Source organism: Stegodyphus dumicola, chromosome 11 (assembly GCF_044657685.1).
Source record: "Stegodyphus dumicola isolate Sdum_Otavi_A_Nest chromosome 11, ASM4465768v1".
NCBI lineage: Eukaryota > Metazoa > Arthropoda > Arachnida > Araneae > Eresidae > Stegodyphus > Stegodyphus dumicola.
This window is the reverse complement of record NC_140778.1, coordinates 166,928,239-166,940,598: the sequence shown is the minus strand read 5'-3', so window position 1 is coordinate 166,940,598 and position 12,360 is coordinate 166,928,239. Positions and strand designations below refer to the sequence as shown.

The following is a 12,360-nucleotide window of genomic DNA, read 5'->3' as shown; positions in this document are numbered from 1 at the left end:
GAAGAAAGAGCTTCAGCGTAAGTGCGTGGGGGTGAGATCGTGAGTGTGTTCGATGAGCAGGCATGACCAGCCGCCGTCCGAGCCCGTGTATGATGACATACGGGCGAGATCAATGACCCAGGAATGCTCGCAGTACTACACTTTGATCTTAGCCAAAAGGCCGAGAAGCGATGCAGAATTCTCTGGCGTGATGAATTCACTTTCAATTTTTCATATTTCAAAAGTCCTGAGCATTCGTGCAGGGGGAGAAGGGGGTGCAGAAGACTCAGGTTAGCGAGTGCTGCTTGGGGTTTTTTTATGATATGTCGTTATTTCATCCTCCTCCTGTGTTACAAAAAAAGAGGTGTACAAGGATGACCAATTTCTGTCTAGTCAAGTGGATCATTTTGCGGTCCTTTCTAATGTTCCCATTCTGGAGGCGTCAGTCCCCTCCTCCTTGGGCGGGGCTAGTTTTAAAAAGCCAAGGACGTCAAAAGTTCATTTCATTCAAGATTCAATTGCAAATTTTATTCTTACTACAGCAAATGAACCACAATGCTGAAATATCCTCACAGATATTTCTACAATATCGCAATAACTTACAGTAGTTATATTGGACGTTTTACGGAAACGTTGGCCGGAACAAAATTCAAAGTAGAAAAAGTTAATCCGATCTCAACGCGAAATCGCTACAGTCAATAACAGCAGTAAGTAAACAACTGAATTCCGGTGTTTTCCTCCAGGTTTTATAAGCTTATGCACCATGCAACATAATATTCTCGTATTTTCTCAATTTTTTTTCAGATGGGAAAAGAGGACAATGAAATATTCATGAAAGTGTTCATTTCTCTGGAGTAGCTTCCTCCTCCGAAAAATCTCATTCTTCACTGCAGGTGAATATAAAACAAATGTAATTACAAAGGCAATAAAAATAGCAAAACCAAAAATAAATAAATAAATATTCCTGGAGTTATCGAATGCCCATGCTTGGGCAGAAATTATTTTTTGTGATTAAACAAATATTGAGACAGTAAAATTTATCAGCCAAAACTGCATTACATAATGCCAGAGTTTGATTGACACAAACTCGACATGCACAGTCCAGCACATGGTTTCCAACTCAGAGATACTCTCTCTCTCTCTTCAGTTCAAACGTTGCACTTGAAAACACAGAGTGAAATATTAGGAACTTAAAACAATTAAACAAACAGAAAAATTACAAAAAACACTTTACAAATTCATTTGTAATATGTACAATAAAACAGTACTTTTTAATTTACAATTAATGATTACTTTGTATTCTACACTTCCACACTAGCGGCGGGCAAGCCATCTCAAAACTCAGAATAAACTGCTTCCTGCATAGTGCAGCTATCTATTGGCATTTTCCCGTTTGTTAATATTAATGTGCCAACAAAATAAATGAATGAATGAATAAAAACATAAATACAACAATCCTTAACAATAATTGTAGACCATTACAATTAGCTGGCGTTTAGATATCATACAGAGAATCAAAACAAAACATTAGGAAACAGACAGAAAAATCTTTGTTGCTGCAGTGTGCCTACAAACATTTTACACCCTTTTGAGAGTTATTTACAATAAAAAGGCTCGTGTGTTGAAAGAAGCAATGTGTATACGCGCGCTGTAGTGGGAAAGATCTGGCAAATGTGAATAGGAATTCTCTCAAACTTACATGAAATGAGACAAAAATGTTACTGCAAATGAAATTTGAGTGATATTTCGAGGCCGATCTTCCTTCAATCAGTCAGACAGAATGAGTAAGTTGTTAACAGTACGGGAAAAAAAATGTGGATTTTATGGAATTTCTGTAAATACGAATAAAACTTCGTATTTACAGAAACCAGAACTTGACACTGAAAAGAACGAGGGTTAAACCCGAGGCTCCAGAATGTTCCCATTCCGAGGAAAAGAACGAGGGGCCCGAGCAATAGCAAGTTAAAAAAAGGCAGGTCGCCGCACACTCGTACAAAGGTATGATGTTGTCAGACCTTCGGTTTTCTGAAATTTGAAGGGGCCATTTTAAAAGGACGTTTTCCTGAGGATGCAGTGGGTGAGTGAAGTTTCTGCTTTTTGGATATATTGTGGGCCGTATCCTGCAAGTAGTGCCATAGCAGGCCAACCCGTGGCGAGGGCGGAATAAATTCCTAACCACAAGCCTATCTGCAAAAATTAGTTTAATATCTTGACGTCATGTCGACGTCGTATCAGATATTAAGCTGATAAGAACAGAGTAAAAACTATTTATTGAACATATTTGGTGCCAATTTACATGATATTGGTAGGACCTTGGCGAGAGCTACCAATAACGCACGCAGTGCGGTTTTCGAGGATATCATATATGTACATGTGCGAAGCCAATTTAAATACAAAAGGTATGCTGTGCAACTGAATCATATTTACAGGAGCTATATACAGGACACGAAGTTGAGAGAGATCATTGAGAAGTGAATAATAGAAATTCGAGTAGGCACTATGGAGCAGCTGGAAAATGGGCAGGTGGGATGGAGCACAACAGATGAAATCAGAAGATTCAGGAGATAGGCATCCGGGCATTAGTTTTCGGCTGCGCGTTCAGTCCAAGGAATTTGACGTTGTCCCGTCAGGTGCTCAATATAGATGTCACGCGAGATACGAATTGTGTCGCTCACTATGAGCCTGCGCATGACGGTGGCGTACTTGTTTGAACAGAGGCGATGGACGATTCTGTCATTCTTCGGGTCCCATGACCCTAAGGCACCAACGACGATGGCCTCAACTTTGACGTCCGCAAAGGTCTCACGAAGGATGTTGGCGACTTCCTCATACTTGGTCTCTTTTTCGCGGCGGGCACGGTCAAAGGACTCAAGTCGGTTGTCAAAAGGGACCGTGATATCGAGAATTAAGGCAGAGTTCCCTTTGGTAAGGACCAGGTCGGGGCGGACAGGTAGAGAATTAATACGTTGGTTTTCACTGTACACATCCCAACGTCCCATGGCCGCCTTCTTAATCCGCTCCACAATGTTGTTGTGGCGGAGTTGGTACAGCCTGCTGTATCTCATACAGTGCTCGATGACGTGAGGGAGCGTCTCATTGGGATGAGCACATCTGCGGCAGCCTTTCGAACCAGGGTTGGAGCGTTTGTTGCCGTTGAGGGGCACCAAGTTCAGACGGGCTCGATGGATGAACCTCCAATCCGCGAACCTGGTGTAGGTCCCCTCACGGAAGAAGTGGTTGCTGGATTTTGAGGCGGCAGCACATTCAATTGCCTTACCCTGGCTCGGGTAAGACTTGAGCTTGTCGGCACGTTGAGATCTTTTGGCACTGCAGAGGCAGCGGAAGATAAAGTGGCGCTTGGAGGCTCCCAGGATGTTACCATCGTAGTGGAGGAAGACAGAGCGGTTATCACCAGAGGACCAGGTGACGCCAAGACGACGGGAGGCAGCACGGGCAGCGGACCAGGTGGAGGAAGATGAGTTGCTTGAGCGGTGGAACTGGCCGTCATCGGAGGCGGACAGGAAGGCAGTCAGGTCGTCGTCGGTAGGAGGTTGGCGGATGCGAGTGCCGACGAACTGAGAGAGGTCTTCCCAGGCAAGAGAGCGCACACAGGGGTCCCGGGAGGTGAGGAGCTTGAACGCTCCGTCAATGCGAGCTATGTCAGAGTCTTCACTCGTCAGCGGGATGCCAAGACAGACAGCTGCAGAGTCACCATACAGGTACTCGTTGGCCGCTTCGGGTGGGATGTTGAGAGTCGACTTCAGAAGAGGGCGCACAAACTCATCAATCCGTCTCCAATCACCTTTCTTATGGCGACGCATCCGCATGTCGAAGACCATGGCAGGGATGATGAACGACTTCATGGCGTCTATCCTCTGCCAGGGAGCAAGCTTGGACGAAAGGATGGTGTTGCAGGCCTGAAGGTAACCGTGGACAAAGTGGAGGTCAGCCGGGAGCTGGAAGCCGATTGGTTTCCCAAGGAAAGATCCTGCAGTCTCATTCTCTAGGTGAGGAAGTGGCACTTCATTGAGAGAGAACCTGGAGGGGCGGGTACCAATGGGCTGACGGCCGGAGATGTGAATGGTCAAACACTTCGCCGGGTTGAAGTGAAGCAATAACTTGGAGGCCATGGTGTGGACGACGTCGATGTGGTCTTGGAGTTCGGCTGGTGAGTTGGCGAGCAGCAGTAGGTCGTCAGCATAGGCGAGAACAGAGTGAAGAGGAGAGGAGGAGTCGACCGCACGGATAAGAGGGTCGATGGCCAAGTTAAAAAGAAGACCACTAAGTGGGCAGCCTTGGCGGACACCACAGACAGAGGGCACGGGATCAGAAACACCATCAGAGCAGAGGTACTGTGTTGAGGCGTCATGGTAAAGATCGCGTACAATATCGGCGAAAGTGGGTCCAGCACCTGAGGCTCTGAGGGCAGAGAGGATGGCCTCGTGTGGGACAGAGCCAAAAGCGTTGGTGAGGTCCAGTGAGGCGAGGCAGATGTCCTTCTTCGAGCGTTGGGCAATGCGGATGCGCTGTTCGACGACAAAGTTGTGTTCGAAAACACCATCGAAAGGGAGGAATCCTTTTTGCGACGAAGAAAGCACATCGTGTTCAAGGATCCAGGACGTCATGCGACGGGCGAGGCAACCGGTGAAGAGCTTGGCCACGGTGGTGCTGATGGCTATGGACCGCCAGTTGTGGACATCAGAGGTGTCTCCATGCTTGTGGATGAGGACGGTGAGTGAGGATTTCCAAGAGTCGGGGATCCTGCGGGCCTTGAGGCAGATGTTGAAGGCGAGCGCGAAGATCTTGCCATCTGGATCCAGAGTCCTCCAGTGATGGTAGGAGAGCCGGTCAGGACCGGGGGCGGAGTTCTCTGCGGCACGGAGACGTGAAGCAACCTCTTCCGGAAGGAACAGGGAGCAGTCAACCTCATGTGGAGCTGGAGGGCGGCAAGCGAAAAGGGAGGAATCAACGGAGCTTTCGCAGGAAGGTGTGAAGTGGGCCGTCACAGAGGCGCAGTCAAGAGGACATCGGGGAGAGTCTCCTTCGAGCAGAAGTCGGACAGCGCGTCGTCGGTTCCTGTAGATGCGTTGGAGAGCTCTTGGGTCAGTGGCACAAGGAGGGCGTGAAGTGGGAGCAGGAGCACGTGAGGTTGCGGCGGGGATCTTCAAGGCGTCCCGGGCAGTGGCAACTAACTCGTCCAAGCACTCCTCTGCAAGCCTCCAGTTACGAGAGGGATCACCACTGAGCAGGGAGACCAATCTGGGGCGTAGAGCAAGGAGTGGCGAGTCGCTGTCGGAAGGCTCCTCATGCAGCGGGGAGTCGACGTCGTCAGGGGAAGTACCAGGGGATGAGGCATCAGGATGTAGGCCACTCGGTGGATCGCAATCACGGTGAGCGGAAGCCGGTGGTGGTGGCGGGCTGGAGTTGGAGGTCGACGACCGGGTAGCAGAGCACGGATGAGGCAGCACACTGGCCAAAGGTGGAGAGCTGTCAGGAGTTGGAGGGCGAGGACCTGGGACAGAAACAGGAGCAGGCTAAGCGTCAGGGCGTTGATGAGGGCGGCGGCGTCGGCGCGGACCACTGGTGAGAGGTGGAGCAGGTGCAGAATCACGCTGGCGTTCTCTTCGGTGACGGGCCTGGTGGTTGAGGATACCTCCACGTGTCTGACAGGAAAAGTCACAAGAGCTGCACTTCCATCTGTGAGAGATCCCGGAAGGACGTATGACAGGGCGGTCCTTGAAACAGGAGTGGGTGGAGACCCTAGAAGAGATAAGAGAGTGGCAGTGGGAACACCAGTTCTTGGTAGAGGCGACATCGATCCCATGTGCGTAGTGAAGGTGGCGGCACAACGAGTCACGGAGCTGGGACCACTGCCTTGCGTGGAAGGTACGAGTGCAGCTTGACTCGGTACAGGCTAAGGTGTCGGTCACGGGGAAGACGAGATGGACGGTCCTGTCGACGCGGCATGTGGACTCGGGAGCAGGAACAGCAGAGGAGGCACCAGCGGGCGTCATGTCCATTGGAGCAGAAGCGGAGACTGGAGGAGGCAGCGAACTTGGTAGCACGTCATTAGGCATGAGGGAAGGGTCGCCAGGAGGTGATGAGCTGGGTGCAACTGGGGACGGGGAGGCAGCAGGAAAAGATGAATCATCCGTCACGGACTCCTGGAGAGGCAATGGAGCGGTAGAGTCAGAGGAAGAGACTGGGGTCGGCGAAGGCCTAGGAGCAAGCGTGGCATGGCAGGAAGAAGACGAGTCCACGGGAATAAAGCTGAGGTGTACAGTCGGAGGAGATAAGGCAGGTGATGAAGTAGAAGCTTCTGCAAGGGGCATGTCAGGCAGGCATGGCTGGGAGGAACAAGCGTGGCCAGCAGCTGTCTTTGCTCTGGTGTGGTGGCACACAGGCGATTCGTGGTTAGGAGCAGGAGTCTGTACTGGTGCGGCAGGTAACGAAGATGGATGGCTCTGTACGCAGTCAGGACCATGTCGGTCGACGTGTCTCTGGAGCGTTTTCCTTCTGCTGAAGATCCTTCCACAGACATAACACGGGAAGGAGGAGAAGCGTCCGGATCTAGCAGAAGGGTCCCTGTCGTCACGCAGGTAGGCGCGAGAACAGCCAGCAATGGAAGTAGCCTCGGAAGGAGCAGGAGACGAGGATGGAGACTGCAGAGGTGGGCAGGCCATGGAAGGAGGCATCTTTTCTGGGCTATGTGATGAAGGCAGCGTGGAGGTGGCACCAGAGTGGGAGCTGGAAGGTAGCCTAGCAGTGATCCTTGCCAGTATTTGCTTCAGGTGGCCACTTCTGAGAAGTGGTGGTCCTAATGGAGTGACAGAGGCAGCGATGTGTCGAGAAGGAGTCTTACTCGACGGGCTGTGCAGGACTTCAGGGCGGCGACTATCACAAGGAGGTGGAGACACAATCGGGCACAGCAGAACAGGCGATGTGGGCATCGGAGGCAGGCCAGGAGTGGTCGGCGAAGGGATCCGAGGTGGACGTACCAGCACAGGAAGGCAGGGCGTCGATGGATCAGCAGTGTCAGGAGACCCAGACATTCTGTAATCAGAGGAAGGCAGGCACAGCAGCAGCAAGAAAATAAAAGGGCCTTTTGGTTAGATCAGCGAGAAGACAGGAGGTCAGAGCTTTCGTCCGAGCCAAAGGTAAACCTGGTAGAGAGAGAGAAAAAAAAGAAAAAAAGGGGGGGAGAAAGTTTAACGGATAGCAGAAGGAATGAGGGAAAGAGGTGAGAAGAGAAAGACCAAACCCACCAAAATAGGTGGGAAAGTGGAAACTGAAAAGAAATGAGGGCTCGACGTATGCAAGGATACACTACAAAAGTGCTCCGTGCTACGCAAAGCAAGAGAGTACAGAAAAGAAGCCTTCTCAACACTAAAGCGAGCTGTAACACAGTCGCTATTAGCAAAAGGAAGGCAGAGACAGAAGGGCCCCGCCCACCACTCAGACAAACCGATTGCGGTAAGTCCAGCAGTAACAAAAACAGCCAAAAAAAAAAACCCTGCACGCTCACAGGGGGGGATAGGAAAGGGTTCTGTTGAACGCAAGAACGTATTCGAACCATCAAGCGTCAACAGGAAGAAGAGAAAAAGCAAAACTTACCCAAGGTTCACCCCGGCTCCGCCCTCCAAGCGAGGTTTCTACACTTTCATCATATCCACCACTGTAAAAATAGAAAAAAATTACGTGGGCAAATTAAGCTGATAAGAACAGATGTTTTTTATTGAACAATATTTTTGGCCACTTTACAGAAGAATGATATTTGCGTGGCAGAAATATCATTTTACAATTCTATTATACATTAATTTTCTATTTACAATTATTTACAGAGCGAAGCAGATATGTACAACAACTATTTTCAGAACCAAGCACTTATGTACAACATACTAGGTTTTTCTTTCTACTTACATATTTCGGGGGTTTGTACTTTGTGAACACTTAATCGGATAGTTCAGTGAGTCCATGTTAAATTTACCAGTTCTCCTGTCTGACGTCCGTGAGATGCTCCACATAGATATCCCTTGATTTACTTATTGTTTCACTTACGATGAGCTTTCGCATAAGTGATGCGTACTTCCTGCTGCAGATCCTGCTGAGAACTTTATCGTTGTTTGGATCCCATGATCCTAGTGCTCCGATTACAATTGCTTCTACGCGCACATCGTTGTATGTAGATTTCAGTGCTTCGATTAGCGGACGGTACTTGTTCATCTTCTCTCGGCGAGCAGCATCAAATGAAGACCGACGGTTGTCAAAAGCAACTGTTATGTCTAGGATGAGGCATGCGTTGTCTCTTGTTAGGATGATGTCCGGGCGTAGCGGGAGTCCTCTGACTGGCCGGTTCTCGGAGAGGAGCTGCCACCTTCCACTGGCTGCCTTTTTAATCCTCTCTACCACTGCATTGTGCCTCGCTTGGTAGAGACGGCTGTATCTCATGCAGTGGCAGAGGACATGCGGGAGGGTCTCGAGCTCAAAGTTGCATCTTCTGCAGCCACGGGAGCCATTCACATTGCGACGAACACCGTTCAGGGGGACGAGGTTTAGCCTTGCACGATGTATAAATCGCCAGTCGGCGAATCGTGTAAATGCCCCGTTCCGGAAAAAGTGAGAGCTTGCTTTGGCAGCCGCTGCGCATTCCATCGCCTTGCCCTGGTTGGGATAAGTGATGAGTTTCTCTGCGCGGGATTTCTTGATGGCATTCCGCAGGGTGCGGAATACAAGGCGTCGCTTGCCGGCTGTTATGGTGGTACCGTCATGAGAGATCTCCACAGTGTGGTCGTCAGAAATTGTCCACGTGACTTTTAGGCGACGGGCTGCGCTTCTGGCCGCGGACCAAACTGATGAAATTGGGTTGGAGGTGCTCCTGGGAAAGTCTTCGTCACATCCCGAAAGGAAGGCTGCAATCTCAGAGAAGGAAGGAACCCTTTTCAGTCGTCCACTTACAAGTCGCGTAAGGTCCTCCCAAGCGAGCTGTTGTATCCCAGGGTCCAATGAAGTGAGCAACTTGAAAGCGCTGTCAATCCTTGCTATATCTGAGCTTTCGGCAGCCAGCGGGATACCAAAGCATGCAGATTCCTTCGCGCCGTAAAGATATTCATTTGCCGCCTCGGGAGGTAGGTTGAGAGTCCTCTTTAGTAGCGGGCGCACATGTGAGTCAATCTTTGCCCAGTCGGTTTTCTTCAACCGGGCCGTCCTCATATCAAAATCCATTGATGGAAACACAAAGGATTTGAGCGCGTCAATGCGCTGCCAGGGAGCAAGTGAGGAATTCAGGATCATCTCGCATTTCTGTAGGTAAGTATTGAGTGCCTCGATGTCCGGTGGTTGGTTGAATCCAATTGGTTTCCCCAAAAATTCCTCACCTTCACCCTCACGAAGACACCTGATGGCAGTGCCGTCGATCGAGAACTGAGAGTGGCGGACACCCGTTGGGCGAGCTCCGGAGATATGTAGGGAGAAGCATTTTCTGGGGTTGATGTAGAGGCCAAGCTTTCCAACCAGGTTGTGCGTCAGATTGAGTTGAGTTTGCAGCTCCGCAGGGGAGGGCGCGAGTAGCAGTAGGTCGTCGGCATACGCCAGTATGCGGTGTAGAGGACTTTGCCCTTGGACTGCGACAAGTATCGGGTTGATGGTCAAGTTGAACAACAGCCCACTTAGGGGGCAACCCTGACGTACTCCGATGTCAATTGGAATTGGATCCGTGGGGCCTTCCTCTGTGAAGACGCGTGTGGACGCATCCGTGTACAGCTCCTGTATCAGCTCGGTGAAATGATTCCCAACTCCAGAGGCTCGAAGCGCAGCAAAAATTGCATCGTGGGGCACGGATCCGAAGGCATTGGATAGGTCCAATGACGCCAGGCAGGTGTCAGATTGGCTGGTCCGTGCTAGCTGGATTCTCTGCTGAACAACGAAGTTATTTTCAAACACCCCGTCGAAGGGTAGAAATCCCTTCTGTGACGGGGAGAGGATGCAGTTGTCGATGAGCCAAGAAGTGAACCGTCGTGCCAGGCAACCACAGAACAGCTTGGCAATCGTAACACTCAGCGAGATAGGACGCCAGTTTTTGATGTTATACGGGTCACCCCCTTTGGGTAACAGGATAGTACGAGAGTCTTTCCAAGCTGCAGGGACTTTCCTAGCTTTCAAGCAGATGTTGAAGATGGCTGCGAGTACTGTACAGTCCGGATCAACGGCCTTCCAATGGTTGTATGAGAGTCGATCGTGTCCGGGTGCCGAGTTTTCAGCTGAATAGAGTTTCCTTGCGATCTCTGCAGGAGAAAATGGAGAGAGGTCAAGTTCTCTGGGGAGAGGGGATGGTGAGGTGTACACTGAGGTGTCAACTCGGTTGTTGCATAGGGCAGCAGCAAAGTGATCTTGTATATCCTGTCTTCCAATTGGGCATCTCTGTGAATCATCCCCGCAAATCAGTCGGACCGCTCTGCGTCGGTTACGACGGTAGAGTTTCTGGAGCAACTTTGGGTCATCACGTATCTTGGCGGAATTGTTGTTGTTTCCAGTTACATCCTCGCTAGCGGGAGGAAGACGAACTGCACTCGCGGCGGCCATCAAGATCTCGTCAAGTAACGTGGAAAAGGCATCCCACTGCTCAGTGGTCATCGGGTCGGAAAACTCTTCCAGTCGTTCTACGAAGTGTTCAAGGGGGGACGTGACTTGTATTTCTACACCACCCAGTGGAGATCTCTCGGCATCATCCGATACGGCTTCTGGAACCGGTGAGTCGGGTGTAACTGTAGGACCGGTAGGTGAAGGCGAATCCGGGAAGGACGGCTCCGGGGAGTGTTCTTCAAAGGAAGGGTTGGTTCCCAGATTGTCAGTCAAAGGCGCATCAACCTGTGGGGTAGTCCTCATGTCTGTTCCTGGAGGTGCGGCATCCTCTTGATAGGGCAAGGTATTAGGGTCTGTTGCACTTGTCGATTGGTAGGCAGTGGAAGGTCCATCAGTTCTAGCATCATCTTGGCGAGATGTACGGAATCGTGCAGTCCGTGCCTGTCGTCTTGCCGAGGTGGAGGGAAGGAGAGGCGTCACTAGAGGTGGCTGGAGTAAGCGCTGCCGTTCACGTCGGTGGCGTGCTTGGTGGTTAAGGAATCCACCCCGTGTTTGGCATGAGAAGTCGCACTGGGTACATCTCCAACGATGTTGAATGCCCGATTCGACGACTACGGGCCGGTCTCTAAAGCATTGATGGGTCGAGACCTTAACGGCGATGGGCAATAGGCAGTGTGCACACCAGTTCCGAGTGCTAGCAACATCTATGCCATGTGTGTACAAGAGGTGTCTGCAGAGCGAGTGGGGGAGTTGGGTCCAGCGTTTCGAATGGAATGTCCTATGGCAGTCCCTTTCGGTGCAGTGGAGTGTGTCTTGCATCGGGAAGAGTAGATGGACAATAGAGTCACGTCGGCAGGATGTCTCTGGGCAGGACTCATGATTCTCCACATGAGTGGGCATAGGCAAAGGCTCCCTCACTGACAGGTTCTGCAATGGCCTGCTAGGACGTGGGCCAGGTGCAATTTGCTCAGTAGAAGTCGTAGCAGCATGTGAGCGTATTACATTGCTGTCTGGTGCGGGCAATTCAGTAGAGAGCAGATCAGTCCTTTCTGAGGGAGTGAGGCATAGGATGAGGACGTCCGCATCAGTCGTGTCTCCAGCGCTGGAGGTAGTATCCAAGCGTGTCTGGCAGGGTACTTGAGGTGCGACATCGGATTCACCAGGTAGGTCTTTACTAGGCGAAGTGGTCACCGGGACAGTGGCAGTTAAAGCAGGTTGAGGAGCAGCGTTTGTTGAGCCAGAGGCAGTGCAGTCCGTGTGGACGGGGCCTGGTGCAGGAGCAGCGGGCGGTGAACAAGCGGCGTCAGTCAGTGTCTCAGGAGTTGAGGAGGTAAAGTCATCGTCTCCAGGAGAGGTGGGAGGCGGAGCCTGTCTGTGACGGAGGTGACGATGGGACCGCAGCTGTTTCTTATTCAGGCAGGAGCGACCACAATCCGGGCAGGTGACGGCAGACGCCAGTTGAGGTGTGGAAGCATTAGTCTTTGGTCCAGGTATGACGGTGGGAGTAGAATTCCTGGCCGGGAGGGTGAAGTATGGTGTCGACGGGATTGACGTCTCCGAAGGTGGCAGCAAGTTCCTTGTGTTCTCCGCAGGAAACACCTTGGATTTAGCAGGTACGTTGGACGTCAGAGACTCCGTCCCCGCGGTGGAGGTGATCACTGCGCAGAGAGGACCGGTTGAAGCAGGATGAGCAGAACTCTCTCTCATGGATGGCGAAGAAAGAGCTTCAGCGTAAGTGCGTGGGGGTGAGATCGTGAGTGTGTTCGATGAGCAGGCATGACCAGCCGCCGTCCGAGCCCGTGT

At 51.1% G+C, this 12,360-nt stretch overlaps 1 protein-coding gene and 1 pseudogene across 1 annotated transcript; both read right to left on the bottom strand.

Annotated features, from left to right (window-relative positions):
* Positions 1 to 2,082: 2,082 nt before the first annotated feature.
* On the bottom strand, positions 2,083 to 2,260 carry LOC146994569 (U2 spliceosomal RNA; annotated as a pseudogene).
* Positions 2,227 to 7,031, bottom strand: LOC146994568 (uncharacterized). The gene is made up of 2 exons (XM_085826391.1): positions 5,633 to 7,031; positions 2,227 to 5,491 (listed from the first exon to the last, which is right to left on the bottom strand). Exons 1-2 carry the CDS (start codon positions 7,029 to 7,031, stop codon positions 2,559 to 2,561), a joined length of 4,332 nt encoding a protein of 1,443 aa, XP_085682517.1. The 3' UTR covers positions 2,227 to 2,558.
* Between the last annotated feature and the right edge of the window lie 5,329 nt (positions 7,032 to 12,360).